Raw genomic sequence first — 21,813 nt, forward strand, 5'->3', positions numbered from 1 at the left:
GTGGCAGCTAAAATTATCTGTGTACTATCACTCACAGACCTACCCATAGTGTTAGCCCATTTTTTATTACTTTCCCTTTAAAGAGATTTTTTTTCAATTATGGGAGGCAGAAAAAGCTAGTAGGGTCCTTTTACAATACAAGATGTAGCGCCAATAGCAAGTAAGATTGATCAATGAGATTGATGCTCACCTACCCAGCCTTTAGAGTCTGATTCCGACTCTATGAAGGGACAAATGATCATTCATTTAATCATTCGTCTGCATATAGTATCATCAGGTAGCCGGCTCAGGTTCAGGTAGCCGGCTCAAGGTGGACTTAGCTTTCCATCCTTCTTCGGTCGGTAAAATGAGTACCCAGATTGGTGGTGGTGGTGGTGGTGGGGGGGGGGGGGGGTAATAAATAAATTACCTGAAAGCATTGCAGAAAAAGTTGGCACTATACAAATAACAAGATTTTTTTTTTATCATTGTTGGCAACACATCCTCCCTCCATTTACACAGGGGAATGTATTACCAGTAACAATTTTTTTTTTAGCCCAAAAAGGTGCAATCACCCGATGAACACATATGTATTCATATGTCAATTGATTGGCAGCACATTCAGAAGTGTTAATTATCAGGCAATCAAATATTTACGTGAACAATTGTGAGTGATATTGGCACAGTGAAAAAGCCTTTAAAATAAAGAATAAAGCTATTGTCACTTCCATGCGGCATACAAGCACCACGCTCAGCATGGACACAGGGTGTCGTTCACAACCACTGCAGCAGATAATACTTTGCACTGTAGAACAGTGCACACCACAATAGGAGTACGAAAACCAGTATGTGAAGCCCGTGCGACACAAGAGTACTATGCTCAGCACGGTGACAGCGAACGTACACACTGCTGTAAAGAGACGCCCACCACGCTATGCTGAACAGTTATACCACTCCAGGGAGAAGAAAGCCTGGCCCTAATCTAACTGGGGGGTGAAAAGTCCCTGCTTAGAAGCGGAGTAATTGCCTCGATAGAGGCAGTCCCGCGGTCTTTTTCCTGGGCCCTGATTTTCCCTATAGAGGCCCCTGGAGCGATGAACAAAACAGCAAAGTAATACAGGAATGAAAACAGAAAATATAACTGAAAAGTAAACTGCAGCAACTTATCTGGAAGTAGCAGTACCCTCAGCACAAAAGAGCTCCACTACTCCTCCATGGAGCTGAATAAGCAGCTCTGAGCAAAGGGAGGGGTGAGAATAAAAGGCTACTGCATGCCTGAGGAATAACAGAGCAATTAGAGAACCGCGCCTCTAACCTTCTCCCAGCATGAATAATCTAGCATGCATCCATGCAGCAAAGAGAGACAGCACCCAGCAGTCTCTGCACATGGTGCATTAACCCTTGTCCTGCATAGCAAGGTGACAGGTCTTGGCCAGTGTCAAGGCCACCATGCCACGATGCTGTCGCGACTGACAAGCCGTGAGAGCTATACTTGCCTTTCTATTTCTCTCTGCAGCCCAGAGTTGCCAGTCTGATCCGAGAAGCAACTATAGTGGTCACATACCATTTATCTATCATGTGACAGATCAGCCAGTCACTGGTCTTATTGGGGCATTTGTGCATGAATGCCACATGACCACTGAGGCCTGTGATTGGCTGAGTAGTCATGTGAGCAATAAACAGCATATGAGTACTGTAAATGCGAAGACTGAACAATGTCTTTGCAGCTCCACCTATTGGAAGACAACATTCCTGCAAGTCAGTATCAGGCCTTTTAACAAGACTTATAACAATGACTGGGAATATAAGCCAATGACAGAGTCTTCTCTCACTGTAAAATATAAACTGTAGACAGATATTTTGGGGTACTTCCTCTCTCTCACTCTCTCTCTCTCTGTGCAGTAGATTATCTAGCTGTTTCGGGGTACTTACTCCATATCAATGTGTAGTAGGTTTGCTGGCTTGGCTAAGTGAGAGGCCTTTGATGTAGTATAGCTTCATCTTAAGGCCCATTTACATGCAAAGATAATCTTTTAAACGATTGAAAGATTGAAAGTTTTAGTGATCGTTTTGCATAAAATGTTAATGGACACTAATGTCAGTTAACATTATATCAGCTTCATTTGCATGTAAATGGGCCTCCATGAGCTGTTTGGAGAGCCCAGCATGTGACTAATTACACACCCTGCTGTGCACACAGCTGCATTGTTCCCCACATGGCCTCCGGCAGAATACAAAGTAATCTCCCGTCTCCCGCGGGGATAACAGCCTGCAATCTGTTGAGAGATACTTTATCTCTCTGCAGCTGATGGATTTTAAGTTTACCATAAAATCATCGTTCAGACGAAAAGTGCCCGATGGCAGTGTTTACATGTAATGATTATCGCTCATTTTCGGTCATTTGAACGAAATGTGAGTAATAATCTTTATGTGTAAATGAGCCTTAAGGGAGAGCACTATTGAGGAGACTTATTGGGCCATCCACACTCCTCTGAGTATTGTATACAAATGGGAAGATGGAAAAACGCCTCTACAGCACCACCTATCAGAAGTCTGCATTCCTGCAAGTCAATATCAGGGGTATTTACCTCTCATTAGGGTGCAAATGCATCCTTAGCCGAACTGAGCATGTATGTGTATTGGGTTGGGAGGAATAGGACGAGAATTCAACTGACCGATATCTAATGACTTTTGCCACTATTACTTGTATAGCCTATGAAGCTTTATAGTTATAATTGAATTTACCAATGTTTGGTCTCCTTTATTTTTTTAGGTTCTACCTTAATTTTGTTACGGAAGAAGTAGAAAATCCTGAGAAGTAAGTGACGATACAAACAATATCTATTATTTTACCAGCTGAATTACAAAGCTGCTAATTACTATTGAAAGGATTGCTGCTAGAAGTTTAATGTTCTCCCTCGTTTACTTTTAATGAATGTGTCCACATGTTGCACCCTTTATATCACATATATTTCAGGATAAAATGTTAGATTTTAGTGTCTTGAATAAGAAACCAACAATGGGGTTGGTCGGGGTTCCACTGCAGTTTCTGCCATTTGCTATGAAAATAACAGAACTGCATATTTTCTAGTGCCGAGTAGCTTAGCCTCAGCCCCCGAATCATCTTGTACATGGGCAGTGGGATGATTCCTGCTACTATACAGACCAGCCAATAAGAATAAGCTGCTTCTTCACACCAGCCCTGGACATATTAGGTAAATGTTCTGAGAAGGAATGAATTGAACACCATCTGGGGCCACAAAAATATCTAGAATCAGAAACAAAATTAAATTGAAAATATGCTTTATTTATTTGATCTTACAGAGAAAATAAATATTTAATTGTACAAAACCCCCTTTAGGCCTTAGTCAGACGGGCGTTTTTAGCCGCGATTTGCGCATGCGCATGCGTCCGGCGATTTTATAAAACCATTGCTTTGCAATGGTATCGGACACATGAGCACTTTTTATGCGCTCGTCCGATAAATTATAGAACAAAAAATCGCAGATCGCACCTATCTGCGATTCCTGTTCTCTTCTGTATATGCGCTCAATGGGGCTGGCGGCAGCAGCGCCGACCCCATTGAGAACATATAGAAGACAAATCATTCTTCTCTGCCACAGCTGTAACAGCTGTGGCAGAGAAGAACGATGTTTGCTCATTGAATTCAATGGAGCGGCAATACAGCCGCTCCATTGAAAGCAATGGGCTGCCGGCGTGCGCGGGGTGAATTGTCGGGAAGGGGTTAAATATATAAGCCCTTCCCTGCAATTCATCCTAAAATGTGTTAAAATAAAAAAAAATTGTATACTCACCTTTCCGCTGCAGCCGGAGTCCAGCCGCGGCCGCTGTCAGTTCTCCTGAACTGCTTCTCCGCACTATTCAGCCGGCGGGGCTTTAAAATCCCCGCCTGCTGAATGATCTGCCTCTGATTGGTCACAGCCCTGACCAATCAGAGGCCAGTTTCACTCACACACCCATTCATGAATTCATGAATGGGTGAGTGACTGCTGCCTCTCAGCGCTAAGCCAATCAAGGGCAGGTCTGACTCACATCCATTCATGAATTCATGAATGGGTGTGAGTAAGGCATGCCTCTGATTGGCTCAGCGCTGAGCCAATCAGGGGGCAGGTCTGACTCACACCCCCTTCACACCCACTGCAGGACGGCCGCGTGGAGCTCCGGCTGCCGGGAGAAGGTGAGTATACAATTTTTTTTTTATTTTAACACATTTTAGGATGAATTGCAGGGAAGGGCTTATATATTTAAGCCCTTACCGACAATTCATCCCGGGCTCGCCCGCAGCGCATTGCTTTAAATGGAGGCGGCTCTATTGCCGTCTCCATTGAATGCAATGCGCTGGACAGCTCCGGCCCGTGCCCGTTTCTAATGAAACGCGGCTAGGAGCAGATTTTCGGGCGATTTGCGGGCGACTTGCGCGCACCGGTCACGCGATTTGCGGATGCGCATCCGTCATGCGATCCGCAAATCGTGCGAAAAAACGTCCGTCTGACTAAGGCCTGAAAAGGAATGTTAAAATTGCATACTATTTATTAGGGTTTTATTATAGATATGCTGTATTTTTTTAATTTTTGGTGGTGTTTTTTAATTTTGTTTTGTTGCTATTCATGTAAAAAAATATTCCAATATTTATTCTAGCCACTTATGCAATGAAATAAATTTGACAGCTTTTCTTTCTAGGGGGTTCCTCAAGTTTCTGTGGTCTCAGGTTACAATATTTTGAATAAGCAATCATCTGTCCTGGACCATCGTAACTTGAAACCACATTCAACACACAATACCATAAATACTGTCAACCATTGGCATGTGTGATTGACTAGACGATCCAGCCAATCATCATGGGCATTTTATTGGAAAACACCTGTATTACTGTATTAATACATCTATATTACTCAAATGCATGCACTGATTTTCTACCTAGTAGAGCCTCTCTACATTACAGTCAAGTACTTCATGCCAGGATAAGCTAGTCTTTTGAACACCAAGTGAAGGCGGCTTTTCTAATTGTACACTGTGTATTACACAAAATGCTAAAGATGCTCCTGTCCTCTACATAGTAAGTGAGTTGCAAATCTTAGGTATAACACACCCTAAGGGCTCAGCCAGACGAGCCAATGTATCACACATGTATAGGCGTGTTTTCAAAATGGATCTATTAGAACCAATGCTTTCCAATGAAAGCGGTCAACTTGACGGTTTTTTACAAGCAGAAAAAATTAGCACCTACAAAAGATAGGACATGTGAGTGCAAATGCACCTGGTCATGCGATTTTTTTTCTACATGCGATGTGTGATTTTTTTTTCCCGCGCATATACATGCTTGAAAAGTCACTCGTCGGACCGAGTCCTTAGGCTAACTTTACATGGGTGATCGCGATAACAGCCTGGCATCACTTTGGGGATGCATGGATCCTTCGGTGCAGCTGTGGAGGATAGTGAAGTTTCTCCCATTGTTTTCAATTGGAGATCTCGCATTGCGTGCACCTAGCACATGGTGTGATGCTACAGTCGGCCCCATTGAAAACAATGGGAGGTGCGATGAGAGAGCACGCACAAGATATTACATGCCACGATTTGTTTCCCGCATAGCACTGAATAGCGGTGGGATGCAGGAAAACAACGGTCATGTTATGACCCTATTCAAAATAATGGGGTTCATTGTTGTATGAAATATGTGCGTCACGCAACTCACAAATCTCACGCAATTTTATCGCCCATGTGAAGCCAACCTAAATCCTGTCTTGGAGAAATTTTCAGCTCACCCAGCCTTGCTATTCCACCCCACCAAGTGTACGGCAGCAAAGAGCCACTGCTAGTGGACATAGAAGGAGAAATGAAAATTTTCCAGCAACTTGAGCAGTATGAAAGGATTCCTTTACTTCAACACTTAAGTTAAAAGATGGACAAAAAAAACCCAGCATGGATATTTCGAACGCCTACATGTTTCGAGTAAGAGCTCTTAGTCATGGCAGATGAGAGTGGCTTTTATATTGTACACTGTGTGCTAAACAGGATGCTAAAGATGCTCCTGGCCTCTACATACAAAGTGAGTTACACATCTTGCCTTTTCTAAGTAAGGACTTAGGGTACTTTTATATGGGCCAACTATCACCTGAAAAAAACACTCAAATGAGAGATTTTAAGCTATAGTTAAACCTGAGAGGATACTGAGTGAGAAATCACTATAGTGACTAGTCGCAAGTCATTTTGTTTCAGCTCGAAGTGACTAGCAGGCAAATTCTCACTTAGTGTAAAGAGGTAGTCGCTCATCTTTGAATAAATGACTATTCTCAGTGAATGGAGGCCAGAAGAGATCTCTAGCACACTTCACTTTCATTCACTGAATGATTATTGCTCCTGTCTGAAAGCTCAGGAGAGATAGTCAGTAGGACAACTGTTAGTTGCTTCTGTATTTGTAATAATTAATTATCTACTTTTTTTTTTTTTATTAACATTTTCACTTATTTTGGGATAACATGTTGGGGATTTCAGAATCAGTTGATCAGCTGAGGTATGCAACTTGGGTTCCTGATCAATAGTATTTGCCCCAGAAGACCCCCTTAAATGCATCTATTGATAGTAAAATTTAATATATCACATATTCCTTTTAAGACTTTAAGATGAAATGATCTTTAGGGCTCAATCAGATGAGCATTTTTTTTTTTGCACACCTATGTGTGCAAAAAAACCACCATTCCACGCATGTTAAAAACGCGCATGACCGAAGCTTCGTGCTCATTGCTTTTAATGGTGCCGGCGCTACTGCAGCCAGCCCCATTGAAAGTAATGGGAATCAGGCAACCCCTGCAATGATTTTCGGGGAAGAGCTTGAAATATAAGCCCTTCCCTGAAAATCATCCCTTACTGGTTTTCAAAAATGAAAAAAAATATATACATCACCTTCCACCGCTGTGAATGAGGGGTAAGGATATCTGTGTCCAGGTTTCCTGTCTATTTAGATTGTTCGACTCGGTCCTCAGAGCTGAACAATGAAAGTACCAGAACTGGCACATGTAGACCAGTACAGTGCCGGAGGACCTCACTAACTGTAATGGGATCCGTCCAGCTTCCCACACTCCAGCTGGCATTTTTACAAACAAAATAGTCATCTTCATCACAATGATCCTTACAGTTAGACTGAGAACGTTCATTAATTTTATCATTTTTCTTCAGTCTTCTCTTTTGTCATTGCCTATTTTTATTTCCAGTCTGTAAAAACAAATGCATGAATTGTGCTGATAATTGGCCTTTGGGTTATATGTATGTCCATCCAGTTTTTTGGCCACTGCTAGGGTTGACAAACTTTTCAAATAAGCCAACTTTTTTTTGACAATCACACTGGTAATCTTGTATTGAGTTTTTTAGAATGCATCTGCACAGAATGATATGAATGAGAACAAATAGTGATAATGAGCCTTGATAAATATCTTGATCATGCATATCATTTTTATCTTGCACATGTAAATGAAGGTTGACGCCTCTTCTTTGCTTACCAACTCATGAGAAATCTGTTTATCTAATCTCCCTGCAAGATGGTGATGGTTCACTAATCACTGGATTGTTTGCAGAAGTTTCACTCTGTTGCTATTGTACATTTTAAATTAATTGTTTAAACAGGCAGATGCTTTTACTATGTTTCCTCCAGCTGCTGGCACTGAGAACAATCTGCCTACATTATTGTCAAAAGCATTTACTGTACTCTTTTTTTTCAAGAAGACATATCATTATTTCTTATAAATTGCACAATGCAATTGTGTTGCAGATAATATTATTGTTACATGTGAAAAGAGACAAGAAGACATTTCTAGTTTCGAAAAAAGCCATTACAGATAGAATGATATGCAGAAATTCCCTAATAGTCAAATAACTAGACAAGGAAGTGAAAAGATTTTGTGAGGTGACTTGAGTGCATACAGTGGATATAAAAAGTCTACGCATCCCTGTTAAAATGCCAGGTTTTTGTCATGTTAAAAAATCCAAAAAGGATGAATTATTTCAGCTTTGTTTCCACCTTCAATGTGACCCATTTATCTGTACAATCCCATTGAAAACACAAACTGAAATCTTTGGGGTGGAAAAAATAAATAGTGTGGTTAAATATACACACCCTAAAACTAATACTTGTTGAAGATGCGATAGTTCCATGACTAAGATAGTACAATACATTACTTATGCAGTGCATTATAATTGGATCCTCACATGCTTGCCTCCAGGACCTCTCTAGAGCAGCATCGGTGATCTGGAACGCACTACCCCAAAACATCCGGACAATCCCTGATGCATGAAACTTCAGGCGAGCCTAAAAACACACCTCTACATGGAGGCATACCAAATCTCCTGATCCACTCCCCTAGCCCCCACTACACCACAACATGCTCCCTGTCCCTCCCTATGGCTCCCACACCTTTCACTTTGCCTATCATATACATCTTCTACCCCTGTATCTACTTATCTGCCCCCATTCTGTTTCCTAATAATTAAATACTATATGTAATTTTCGTGCCTCCTCTCCTACCCCCGTACCTCCTGAACCACCCCACACCGTCTCTCTCCAAATAAGTGCATACCACATGTAATTGTCTTGTTTGCGTTCCCCCGTACTTTGAAAGCACTGCGGAATAAGTTGGCACTATACAAATAAAGATTAATATTATTAAGATTAATATTCTACTAAATCTACGTCAGGAGCCTGTTAGACTCTGCCAGCGGTGGGGTCTAATAGGCTGAGCTACATGGCAGACAAAGCAGCCTTTATCAGGCTTCTGGCTGCTATGGGTACTCACTGGTGCAATCACACTGCAATGGGTGACAGAAAGACCCCTTTCCCTTCTGTTATCAGTTTGAATGCTGCAGTTGCTTTACATTGTGACATGTATGGGGATAAACTGCTAGGATCTGAGGTTTCTCTGCATATGTTGGTTAGAGCAGGAGCCTGGCTGTCAGTAGTTAGCTGAGCCACCACCTTAAAAATATGTATATGCAGATTAAAATCCCATTAGTGATGTCAGTAGAAAGGGGATAATACATTTTTAGCAGGAATAACAGGGTTCTAAGAAAAGATGCAAAATTCTTATTTCAAGAGGAAAGCAATGAACAGTATTTATTAAAACAGTCATGTCAGGAGAATTGATAGGTCCTCTTTGAAAATCCAACCCCGCTGTCTGAGTGCGTCCGACAAACCCCAAACTAACACCTCTATTTCTTTTATATTACTTTAGAATTTTTTTGTGATGTTTTTTCTGTATTTTTGGGACACTTGACCTGTCCTGTTTTCTGCAGCTCATGTTCCAGGATGATGTGGTAAAATTCCATATAGATGTGTAATATCTTTTAAATCAATGGAACCAATCTATTAGCACAAGTGTTTACTATGTTATGTTTTTGGAATAGGCTAGGTACTTAAGACCAATGAAAGAAATTCAGCCAATAGATCCAAAGCCTTTCATCCAAGTTAGGAGCTATTTCAGATCTTCAAAGAAACAGTTTGTGCCTTTTTGTAGAGTTCTTTGAATTATGTATGCACTATAAGATGGCAAATGGAAACTAATAGGCTACATGAATATCAGTGCAATCTATATAAATCATTCCAACATCAAAAGTAAAATTATCAATAACTTCCAACTCTCCATGACTCTTACAAGAATTGAGTAAAGTGTAGGGGAATGTAGCTATCAGCGTATAAGGACTTGCAGCAATACTAGAAATTGCTCTTCTATTCCTCCACTAAGCATTCATTTCCCATTCGCTTTCATTCACTCAATAGCAGCCATCTACTATGTAATGATATGCCACTGTCCATTTAAATGACATACTGGTATTGAGAAATACAGTAGCAGGAGAAGATGCATCTAAAATGTAACGCGTACACAATCAGTTGTTGAAAAATATGGGCTGGAGGTCCCCATTGGCAGGGTTTATATGTTCATTAATAAAAATAACAATGCTACATCCCATATAAATTATAGCATGCAGACATCGCCAAGAGGTATGAACTCCTATGCACATTATTAACAGCCGTGATCATAAAACAGAAGATAACAGTCCCAAATCAATTTTTTCATTGAATTTCATCCTATGCAGTTCCCTTGCGGAGGCAGCAGCATAAAAGAAGTGCACTGTACCAAAGAAATAATGTAGACTACATTACAGGTTACAAACAAAGCAGAAAATAAAGCTTGAGAAAAATAATATACCCAAGAATAACAGACGTTTTAATTAAAATCGAACCATAGGAGTGCTGAATGGATTGCGGTAAATGAGGCTTTAAAGAAAAATGCATGACATGTATTTATTTAAAATAAGGATCTAGTGTTGGTTTTACATTTATTCCCTTGCTTCCTGGTCTAGGAGATAAAGCTGTAAATAGCATTGCTTGTTCTGCATGTTTCAATATTACCCATCCTTCAAATGACCTCTTGAATTCATATCACTGTAACACTCTCAATATGAGTCCTATGCTGATAGCATGGGGTATGGGGGCAGGAGAAATAAAGGGAGCTAATGGCTCCTTAAAGGGAGGTTAGAGCTTACCAGTCACATTAATTCATTGAGAAGCTAGAGATGAAGACTGGAGTGTTCGCTGATATCTCATTGGTCTTAAGGGATTGCTTATGGGCCATTAATATTAGCTACAGTAGATTTATTCCTAGCGACTCACCTATGTGCTTTAAGGTTCATGCACACTAGTAAATTATGGCTCTATACAGCCTCTAAGATGTACAAAGCTCTTAAAAGGCACACATAGATCACAATAAGCCTACAATTTTGAAATATTGGTATGCTCTATCAGATGTCATGATTTTTTTTTTCCCCTAGACTTCGTGTCTCTCCTTCTGTAAAGGAGTATGCCAGTAATGTAGTTCCAAATCTTTTTATATGTAGCATCTAATTTTCTTCCTAGTACCAATTCAGCTTTGTAATGGAAAATCAATGTAGGGGCTACTTTAAAGACTATATAAGGAATTGACATAAATAGTAACTCCGTAATGTGTTGTTACAGGGAATTAATCTTATAGTAATTACAAGGGACTGCAAGGAATTCAAATTTCTTTAAGCTTCCGTGTAGATCTGTATCACAGAATATAGTCTGATATCCATTAGCAGACTAGTTACTGGAATTGCATATGTTGCATTTTATGTGTGTGAATGAGACTTGAAGAAGCAGTAGTAGAAGAACTTCATATATTAGAACTGTTTCTTTAAAGGCCACATTGGTGAAAACACATTTTTCCCGTCTGATACTTATCAGGCCTCATCTTGATGATGAGATTTTTCCTTGCTCACTTTCTCTACGCTATGCTAACACTTTCATGATGCATCAGCACAGACTGGACTATCTCTGCCTGCAGGGAGGACACTATCATTATCCTCTGTACTCTATATTCACTTACATAAACTAGAGAGCATACATATACAGTCAGGATGATGAGCTGTCATGTCTTCTATTATAACTGTGTGGCAGGAGCTGTGTGATCATAATCAGTAACTATGAGAGGAGTGCCTGTGTTGTCCATCTAAAGAGTTTGTGGGGTACAGTCCATGTAATTTCATCACACAGGGATTATACTGACTGAAAAACTGATTAATATGAAAATACATAAAGTCAGTTAAAAGTGAGTTGGTTAGAATTGACATCACATGACTACTGAGGAGAAGGAGGCCAAGAGTTTCAGATTAATAAGAAATAACTAAACAAGGTAAAATTAGTCGAATGGGGACATAATGAATGATTTATTTTTTTTTACTGGAGTGGCCCTTTAAAAAAATGGGAGTAGCCATGATTAATATTAATATGCCATGCTTTTTTGCTGTGTGATTATGAAAGTGGTATTCCAAAAAACTAAATATGAGCATGGCCTTAAAGGAATATTCCAAGATCAGGAAATAAAACCTATTTATCGCACAACCCCAATTTAAAAAATGTTGGCACGCTGTGTAAAATAATAAGAGATATAAAGAAATAAAGAATCCAATAATTTAGGAAACTCATCTAATCATAATTTATTCCCAACAGAACATAGAACACATATCCAAAGCTAAAAGTGAGACATTTTTCCATTTCATAAAAACAGAATACTCTTTTACAAATCTGTGACAGCAACACGTCTCATAAGTGTTGGGACAGGGTTAACAAAGGGCTGAAACATAAGTGGTACTAATGAAAAACAGCTGAAGGGTCAATTTTGTACTAAGTCACATGACTGTGTACAAAAAGAGTATGTTAGAGACGCAAAGTCTCTCAGAAGCAAAGAGGGTCAGAGGTTCACCAGTCTGTGAAAAACTGTATCTAAAAATAATGGAACAATTTTAGAAAAATGTTCCTTAACATACAATTGTGAAGTCTTTAAATATATCCCATTATGTACAGTACAAAATATCATCAAAAGATTCTGAGAATCTGGAGAAATTAATGTGCACAAGGTACAAGGCCGAGGGTCAATATTAGATGCTTAAGATCTATGGGCCCACCGGTGGCACTGCATTAAAAACAGGCATGATTCTGTAATGCAAATCACTGCATGGAGTCAGGAATCATGGTCTGTGAACACAGTTCACAATGCAATCTATAAATGCAAGATAAAGCTGTATCATGCAAAGAAGAAACCATATATTAGTACAATTCAGAAACACCTGCGTCTTCTATGGGCCAAAGCTCATTTAAAATGGACTGAGGAAAATAGAAAACTGTTCTGTGGTCAGATGAATCAAAATGTCTTATATATCAGCTCATCAGCTCCTCAAAGTTTCTGCTTGCAAATCACTGCATAAAAAATTGAATTGTTCAATTCTTTACATCCAGAGGTTGAAAATCTGCCCTGGTCATGTGGTGATCACTCATCTGCGCAGAACCGATTACATGTAGGTAGAGGTGAGCGAGCACCAAAATGCTCGGGTGCTCGTTACTCGGGACGAAATTATCGCGATGCTCGAGGGTTCGTTTCGAGTAACGAACCCCATTGAAGTCAATGGGCGACTCGACCATTTTTGTATATCGCCGATGCTCGCTATGGTTTCCATTTGTGAAAATCTGGGCAATTCAAGAAAGTGATGGGAACGACACAGCAACGGATAGGGCAGGCGAGGGGCTACATGTTGGGCTGCATCTCAAGTTCCCAGGTCCCACTATTAAGCCACAATAGCGGCAAGAGTGCCCCCCCCCCTCGCAACAACTTTTACTTCTGAAAAGCCCTCATTAGCAATGCATACCTTAGCTAAGCACCACACTACCTCCAACAAAGCACAATCACTGACACTCCGCTGCCACTTCTCCTTGGTTACATGCTGCCCAACCCCCCCTGCACGACCCAGTGTCCACAACACACACCAAATTGTCCGTGGGAAAGCCTTCAGCTGCCCTCATGCCACGTCACACTCATGTCTATTTATAAGTGCGTCTGCCATGAGGAGGAACCGCAGGCACACACTGCAGAGGGTTGGCACAGCTAGGCAGCGACCCTCTTTAAAAGGGGCGGGGCGATAGCCCACAATGCTGTACAGAAACAATGAGAAATATAATCCTGTGCCACCGCCATCAGGAGCTGCACACGTGGGCATAGCAATGGGGAACCTATGTGCCACACACTATTCATTCTGTCAAGGTGTCTGCATGCCCCAGTCAGACCGCGTTTTTTTATAAATAGTCACAGGCAGGTACAACTGGGAATCCCCAACTCCGCAATGGGAATTCCGTGTGCACCCACAGCATGGGTGGCTCCCTGGAACCCACCCGCTGTACATAAATGTATCCCATTGCAGTGCCCTGGACAGCAGAGCTAACGTCAGATTAAATGCAGGTGGGCTTCGGCCCAAACTGTATGCCCCAGTCAGACTGGGGTTCTTTAGAAGTGGACACATGTAGTTACAACTCCGTGTGGACCGACAGCATGGGTGGCTCCCTGGAACCCACCGGCGGTACATAAATATATCCCATTGCAGTGCCCAGCACAGCTGATGTAACGTCAGCTGTAATGCAGGTGGGCAAAAAATTAATTGGATTACACTGTTGGCGAGGGCCCCAAAAAATTGGTGTACCAACAGTACTAATGTACGTCAGAAAAATTACCCATGCCCAACCAAGAGGGCAGGTGAAACCCATTAATCGCTTTGGTTAATGTAGCTTAATTTGTAACTAGGCCTGGAGGCAGGCTAGTTAAAATAAAAATTGGTTCAGGTGAAAGTTTCAACGCTTTAATGAGCATTGAAACGTATAAAAATTGTTTACAAAAATTATATGACTGAGCCTTGTGGGCCTAAGAAAAATTGCCAGTTCGGCGTGATTACATCAAGTTTCAGGAGGAGGAGCAGGAGGAGGAGGATGAATATTATACACAGATTGATGAAGCTAAAAGGTCCACGTTTTTGATGGTGATAGAGAACAATGCTTCCATCCGCGGGTGCAGCCTACGTATTGTTTAGGTATCGCTGCTGTCCACTGGTGGAGAAGAAAAGTCTGGGGAAATCCAGGCTTTGTTCATCTTGATGAGTGTAAGCCTGTCGGCACTGTCGGTTGACAGGTGGGTACGCTTATCTGTAATGATTCCCCCAGCCGCACTAAACACCCTCTCTGACAAGACGCTAGCCGCAGGACAAGCAAGCACCTCCAGGGCATACAGCGCGAGTTCAGGCCACGTGTCCAGCTTCGACACCCAGTAGTTGTAGGGGGCAGAGGCGTCACGAAGGACGGTCGTGCGATCGGCTACGTACTCCCTCACCATCCTTTTACAGTGCTCCCGCCGACTTAGCCTTGACTGGGGAGCGGTGACACAGTCTTGCTGGGGAGCCAGAAAGCTGTCAAAGGCCTTAGAGAGTGTTACCCTGCATGTGCTGTACATGCTGCCTTATCTCTGCACCTCCCCTGCTACCTGGCCCTCGGAACTGCGCCTTCGGCCACTAGCGCTGTCGGATGGGAATTTTACCATCAGTTTGTCCGCTAGGGTCCTGTGGTATAGCATCACTCTCGAACCCCTTTCCTCTTCGGGTATGAGAGTGGAAAGGTTCTCCTTATACCGTGGGTCGAGCAGTGTGTACACCCAGTAATCCGTAGTGGCCAGAATGCGTGTAATGCGAGGGTCCCGAGAAAGGCATCCTAACATGAAGTCAGCCATGTGTGCCAGGGTACCTGTACGCAACACATGGCTGTCCTCACTAGGAAGATCACTTTCAGGATCCTCCTCCTCCTCCTCCTCCTCCTCCTCCTCAGGCCATACACGCTGAAAGGATGACAGGCAAGCAGCATGGGTACCCTCAGCAGTGGGCCAAGCTGTCTCTTCCCCCTCCTCCTCATCCTCCTCATGCTCCTCCTCCTCCTCCTCAACGCGCTGAGATATAGACAGGAGGGTGCTCTGACTATCCTGCGACATACTGTCTTCCTCCGACTCTGTTTCCGAGCGCAAAGCGTCTGCCTTTATGCTTTGCAGGGAACATCTCAAGAGGTGTAGCAGAGGAATGGTGACGCTAATGATTGCAGCATCGCCGCTCACCATCTGGGTAGACTCCTCAAAGTTTCCAAGGACCTGGCAGATGTCTGCCAACCAGGCCCACTCTTCTGTAAAGAATTGAGGAGGCTGACTCCCACTGCGCCGCCCATGTTGGAGTTGGTATTCCACTATAGCTCTACGCTGCTCATAGAGCCTGGCCAACATGTGGAGCGTAGAGTTCCACCGTGTGGGCACGTCGCACAGCAGTCGGTGCACTGGCAGATGAAACCGATGTTGCAGGGTGCGCAGGGTGGCAGCGTCCGTGTGGGACTTGCGGAAATGTGCGCAGAGCCGGCGCACCTTTCCGAGCAGGTCTGACAAGCGTGGGTAGCTTTTCAGAAAGCGCTGAACCACCAAATTAAAGACGTGGGCCAGGCATGGCACGTGCATGAGGCTGCCGAGCTGCAGAGCCGCCACCAGGTTACGGCCGTTGTCACACACGACCATGCCCGGTTGGAGGCTCAGCGGCGCAAGCCAGCGGTCGGTCTGCTGTGTCAGACCCTGCAGCAGTTTGTGGGCCGTGTGCCTCTTATCTCCTAAGCTGAGTAGTTTCAGCACGGCCTGCTGACGCTTGCCCACCGCTGTGCTGCTGTGCCACGCGACACCGACTGCTGGCGACGTGCTGCTGCTGACACATCTTGATTGCGAGACAGAGGTTGCGTAGGAGGAGGATGAGGAGGAGGGTGGTTTAGTGGAGGAAGCATACACCACAGCAGATACCACCACCGAGCTGGGGCCCGCAATTCTGGGGGTGGGTAGGACGTGAGCAGTCCCAGGCTCTGACTCTGTCCCAGCCTCCACTAAATTCACCCAATGTGCCGTCAGGGAGATATAGTGGCCCTGCCCGCCTATGCTTGTCCACGTGTCTGTTGTTAAGTGGATCTTGGCAGTAACCGCGTTGGTGAGGGCGCGTACAATGTTGCGGGAGACGTGGTCGTGCAGGGCTGGGACGGCACATCGGGAAAAGTAGTGGCGACTGGGAACTGAGTAGCGCGGGGCCGCCGCCGCCATCATACTTTTGAAAGCCTCCGTTTCCACAACCCTATACGGCAGCATCTCCAGGCTGATAAATTTGGCTATGTGCACGTTTAACGCTTGAGCGTGCGGGTGCATGGCGGCGTACTTGCGCTTGCACTCCAACACTTGCACTAGCGACGGCTGGACGGTGCGCTGACAGACATTGGAGGATTTGGCCGAGGACAGCAGAGGTGAGGGTGTGGGTGCAGGCCAGGAGACGGTAGTGCCTGTGCCCTGAGAGGGGGGTTGGATCTCAGTGGCAGGTTGGGGCACAGGGGGAGAGCCAGCGGTGCAAACCGGAGGCGGTGAACGGCCTTTGTCCCACCTTGTGGGGTGCTTGGCCATCATATGTCTGCGCATGCTGGTGGTGGTGAGGCTGTTGGTGGTGGCTCCCCGGCTGATCTTGGCGCGACACAGGTTGCACACCACTGTTCGTCGGTCGTCTGCACTCTCAGTGAAAAACTACCAGACCTTTGAGCACCTCGGCCTCTGCAAGGTGGCATGGCGCGAGGGGGCGCTTTGGGAAACAGTTGGTGGATTATTCGGTCTGGCCCTGCCTCTACCCCTGGACACCGCACTGCCTCTTGCAACCTGCCTTGCTGCTGCACTTGCCTCCCCCTCTGAAGACCTGTCCTCAGTAGGCGTAGCAAACCAGGTGGGGTCAGTCACCTCATCGTCCTGCTGCTCTTCCTCTGAATCCTCTGTGCGCTCCTCCCTCGGACTTACTGCCCTTACTACTACCTCACTGATAGACAACTGTGTCTCATCGTCATCGTCCTCCTCACCCACTGAAAGGTCTTGAGACAGTTGCCGGAAGTCCCCAGCCTCATGCCCCGGACCCCGGGAACTTTCAAAAGGTTGGGCATCGGTCACGACAAACTCCTCCAGTGGGAGAGGATTCGGAACCCTTGCTGCCCATTCTGGGCAGGGGCCCGGGAACAGTTCCTGGGAGTCTGCCTGCTCCTCAGAATGTGTCATTTTCATGGAGTGAGGAGGCTGGGAGGAAGGAGGAGCAGCAGCCAGAGGATTCAGAGTTGCAGCAGTGGAAGGCGCAGAACTCTGGGTGTTTGATAGATTGCTGGATGCACTTTCTGCCATCCACGACAGGACCTGCTCACACTGCTCATTTTCTAATAAAGGTCTACCGCGTGGACCCATTAATTGTGAGATGAATGTGGGGACGCCAGAAACGTGCCTCTCTCCTAATCCCGCAGCAGTCGGCTGCGATACACCTGGATCAGGAGCTCGGCCTGTGCCCACACCCTGACTTGGGCCTCCGCGTCCTCGCCCGCGTCTACGTCCTCTAGGCCTACCCCTACCCCTCAGCATGGTGTATTACCAGTAGTGCAGAAACAGAACGCTGTAATTAAATGTGCCGCTTCTTGGCCTGTGGTTGGAGGCTGACTTCGCTTACGGAACGCACAGCAGAGCCAGGAAATAATTTTGCGCAAGCCTGCTGTAACACTTAGCTGGCTGCGTATGAATTAGGAGGACAACTACCCCCAGCACAGACCCAGTACACTGAGGACAGTCACAGGCAGCCCAAATAGATTTTTTTTCCCAAATGTTTTTGGAAAGGCCCACTGCCTATATTCAATAAATATGTCTTCTGTCCCTGCCTCACCACTACTGGCCCTGGAGTTTGTAAAATAACTGCAGACTGTTGCACTGTGGACTGGAATACAGCGGTGATGTAACAGCCAACACAGAGCCAGGAAATAATTTTGCGCAAGCCTGCTGTAACACTTAGCTGGCTGCATATGAATTAGGAGGACAACTACCCCCAGCACAGACCCAGTACACTGAGGACAGTCACAGGCAGCCCAAATAGAATGTTTTTTCCCAAATGTTTTTGGAAAGGCCCACTGCCTATATTCAATAAATATGTCTTCTGTCCCTGCCTCACCACCACTACTGGCCCTGGACTATGTATAATTACTGCAGGGCGCAATGCTCTGCATGGCCGATATACAAAAATAAAAAAATGTGCAACACTGCAAAAAGCAGCCTCCACACTACTGCACACGGTTAGATGTGGCCCTAAGAAGGACCATTGGGGTTCTTCAAGCCTACAATAACTCCTAACACTCTCCCTATAGCAACTCCTGCAAGACAGCACTTTCCCTGATCTCTGTCAGAACGCATCTGTGGCGAGCCGCGGGAGGGGCCGATTTATATACTCGGGTGACACCTGATCTCGCCAGCCACTCACTGCAGGGGGGTGGTATAGGGCTTGAACGTCGCAGGAGGAAGTTGTAATGCCTTCCCTGTCTTTCTATTGGCCAGAAAAGCGCGCTAACGTCTCAGAGATGAAAGTGAAAGTAACTCGAACATCGCGTGGTACTCGTCACGAGTAACGAGCATCTCGAACACGCTAAAACTCGAACGAGTATCAAGCTCGGACGAGTACGTTCGCTCATCTCTACATGTAGGCTCTTTTCACACTAAAATCTCAGTATACATTTTTCCTATGTCTGATAAAGCTCCTGTTGCTTATGGTAAACTAATCCTCAAACCTCCCCATTCACTCGAAGGAGATCAATTTGACCACTGTTTGTGTGAGTGGTATCCATCAGGATTGCCATTTTTGTACTGCATGGAATAATGCCTTTTAGAGGCATCCAGTAAAGTCATATACTATGCAGTATACATTTTTTTTTTTACAATGGCAGTCTATGGTTGTTGCATACGACTAAGTGGCCATTAAATGTAAACATCTAAAGTTTCCATCAGAAATCTTCCTGACTAAGAACTTAGACGAAATGTATCCAGACAAACATCTGTGGATCCATTATATGTCAGACAGATTTCAAACCATTGGAACTAAACAAAATATAATGCCCTTTATAAGACTGTAAATCGTAAAAGTATAGTGTTTGACATATTTTGTCACACTGCTTGAAAATGAAGTAATTAATTCTCCGTTAAGCACCGTTCACATTAGTTTCTTGGCTTTCCTTCATAATGGAGCCTATGTCAGTTCAGTTGTCAAATTCTCGAAGAATTATGATGGACCCATCAACTGATATTTTTGATGGCAAGAATATTACTGCAGAGAAAGAAAATCCCTCTATGAATATTACATATAGTTTACCTGATTCCAAATGCGATATTTTCTTCTAATAGTAAGGCTAAAGGAATAGTCAGGCTATGTACCAAACCTCTGTGCTTCACAAGCAGTAAACCAGCTGTGGTCACTCAGCACGATAAAACTTCCGGTTTAGATCACTTATCAACTAATACTGCAACAGATGGTATTTTTTCTCCCATATTACGCATATTGTCCAATCCCCACACCAATTACGTCTATTACATATATAAACACAGCACGGTAATTGATTTTTTTTATCCAAGATAGAAGAATGCTTTATAGGAAGCATGTGGACACAGTAAGAGACCTGGCAATGGGGGGACAAGAATTGCAATTTCTAATAGAGAACATCTGCTCACAACATGCAAAGGCGCTTCCATTATAAACTGTCATTAAAGAACATAACTCACACTGACACGGGCTGAATGTATACTTCTTCACTCCTATTAAATAGCCCTGCATTTATACAGTGTTGCTACTGTGAAAGATTACTTACTGTAGATCATTACGGGAAATACTATTGGGAAGGTATATTACACACATATTCTAGCTTGTTAAAGAGCAAAGTGATTGCAAGTACAGACTATGTGGGGGAGAATTGATTATCTGTAGTACAGTCTTAGTGACAGCTAATATGTTGGCTTCATGGCGATTATGACACTCGAGCTCGAAGCTATTATTAAGTCCCTTGCTGGCAATCATGTGACTACTGATTAGCAGAGCCAGCTTGCATAGTAATTCTTAAAAAGTGAACTATGAGTAAACATTGCATATTTAGAAATTGGGCTTAACTCCTTAGGGACTTAAGGTGGCTTCACACAAGCGTGTTTTTGTGCGTACATAGGTGCGTACATAAGTGCGCACCCATGTACGTACAAAAACACGCGTGAATGCCAGTCCGTGTATTGCCTTCAATGTAGCCACATCTGCTGCCGGCGGCTCCATTGAAGGCAGTGGTCTGCCGGCACCCCTGAATTGTTTTCCACGGAAGAGCTTTACATATAAGCTCTTCCGTGAAAAAAAACGAATTTGAGTGTAAAAAAAAATAATAATAATGCACACATTCTCTTCAATGGAGCCATGGCTGCTGCCGGCGGCTCCATTGAAGACAATTGTCTGCCGGCACCCCTGAATTGTTTTTCAGGGAAGAGCTTTACATATAAGCTCTTCCCTGAAAAACAAGAATTTTAGTGTAAAAGATAAAAAAAATACTTACCTGTCCACCGCTGCTGTGTCCCCATGGGGATGAAAACACATCTGCCACATGTGGCAGATGTTTCCTTCATCCCCGCGAGGAAAAATAATTCCCTGCTGCATCTGCCGCATTTGAGACAGATGCAGCAAAGGAATTCTTCATCCCTGCGGAAAATAAAGAACTCCCTACCACAAGTTCCAATGCATTTCAATGGGGAAACTAACTATATATAGGAGAAAGCCCTCACTTACTCACTCACTGACTCACTTGTCACTAATTCTCTAACTTGCTGATGTGCAAATGTAAGATTTAGCACGCCCATTCTTTAGGTCCTAAATAGGAAAGGTAAAAGGGTCACAACTTGATTATTCAATACTAGGTGCAAAAGTAAGAGCAACTCTATGTAATGTACCTAAATTAATTCAATAACTTCCTGATGTCAAAGAAACATGAAATTTAGCATGACCATTCTTTAGGTCCTAAATAGGAAAAGCAAAGGGGTCAAAACTTGATTATTCAATTCTAAGCATGAAAAACTTCTCCCTGAGAAAGAGACTAGTGTCTCGATACGCATTGGAGTTTTGGGGGCTTTTTTAGCTTCCAAAGTGAGGCTAGGTAATGTCACCCCCAGCCCGCAGTATCTGTGTCTGCAGCCCCTACCGTCTGCGGCTCACACTTGTGCTCTGTGCTTTTGCTCAATTGCTGGCTATTGCTTTCTGCTCCCATTCTCTATCCACTGATGCTGGGTGAGTGTTTTTACATTGACATATTGTTGTTTTTTACTTTCACTGTCACTTTTTTCTTGTATTTTTTAACACTGCTATAATGCCTTTTGTACTACATCCTGCAGCGTGTTATATGCCTCTTTTCTTCATTATACTAATTTAGGCACATTCATCAAGTTCAGCGTACCATTTGTACGTTATTGCTTCTGAAAAGTAAAGGGGTCACAACTTGATTATTCAATTCAAAGCATGAAAAATGATGCAAAAATCTGCAAACTTGTAGAGAGTTCTTTTTTCAGAAACCATGAC

At 43.7% G+C, this 21,813-nt stretch overlaps 1 protein-coding gene across 1 annotated transcript in view; it reads left to right on the forward strand.

Moving 5' to 3' along the window:
• The window catches only part of SLC7A11 (solute carrier family 7 member 11), a 220,235-nt gene that overhangs the window by 69,018 nt on the left and 129,404 nt on the right, over positions 1-21,813 (forward strand). The window contains exon 6 of the mRNA XM_066573742.1: positions 2,753-2,797. Within this exon, the coding sequence (XP_066429839.1) occupies positions 2,753-2,797 (45 nt within the window). The remainder of the gene's footprint in view (positions 1-2,752; positions 2,798-21,813) is intronic.

Source organism: Eleutherodactylus coqui, chromosome 7, assembly GCF_035609145.1.
Source record: "Eleutherodactylus coqui strain aEleCoq1 chromosome 7, aEleCoq1.hap1, whole genome shotgun sequence".
In the NCBI taxonomy this organism is placed as follows: domain Eukaryota; kingdom Metazoa; phylum Chordata; class Amphibia; order Anura; family Eleutherodactylidae; genus Eleutherodactylus; species Eleutherodactylus coqui.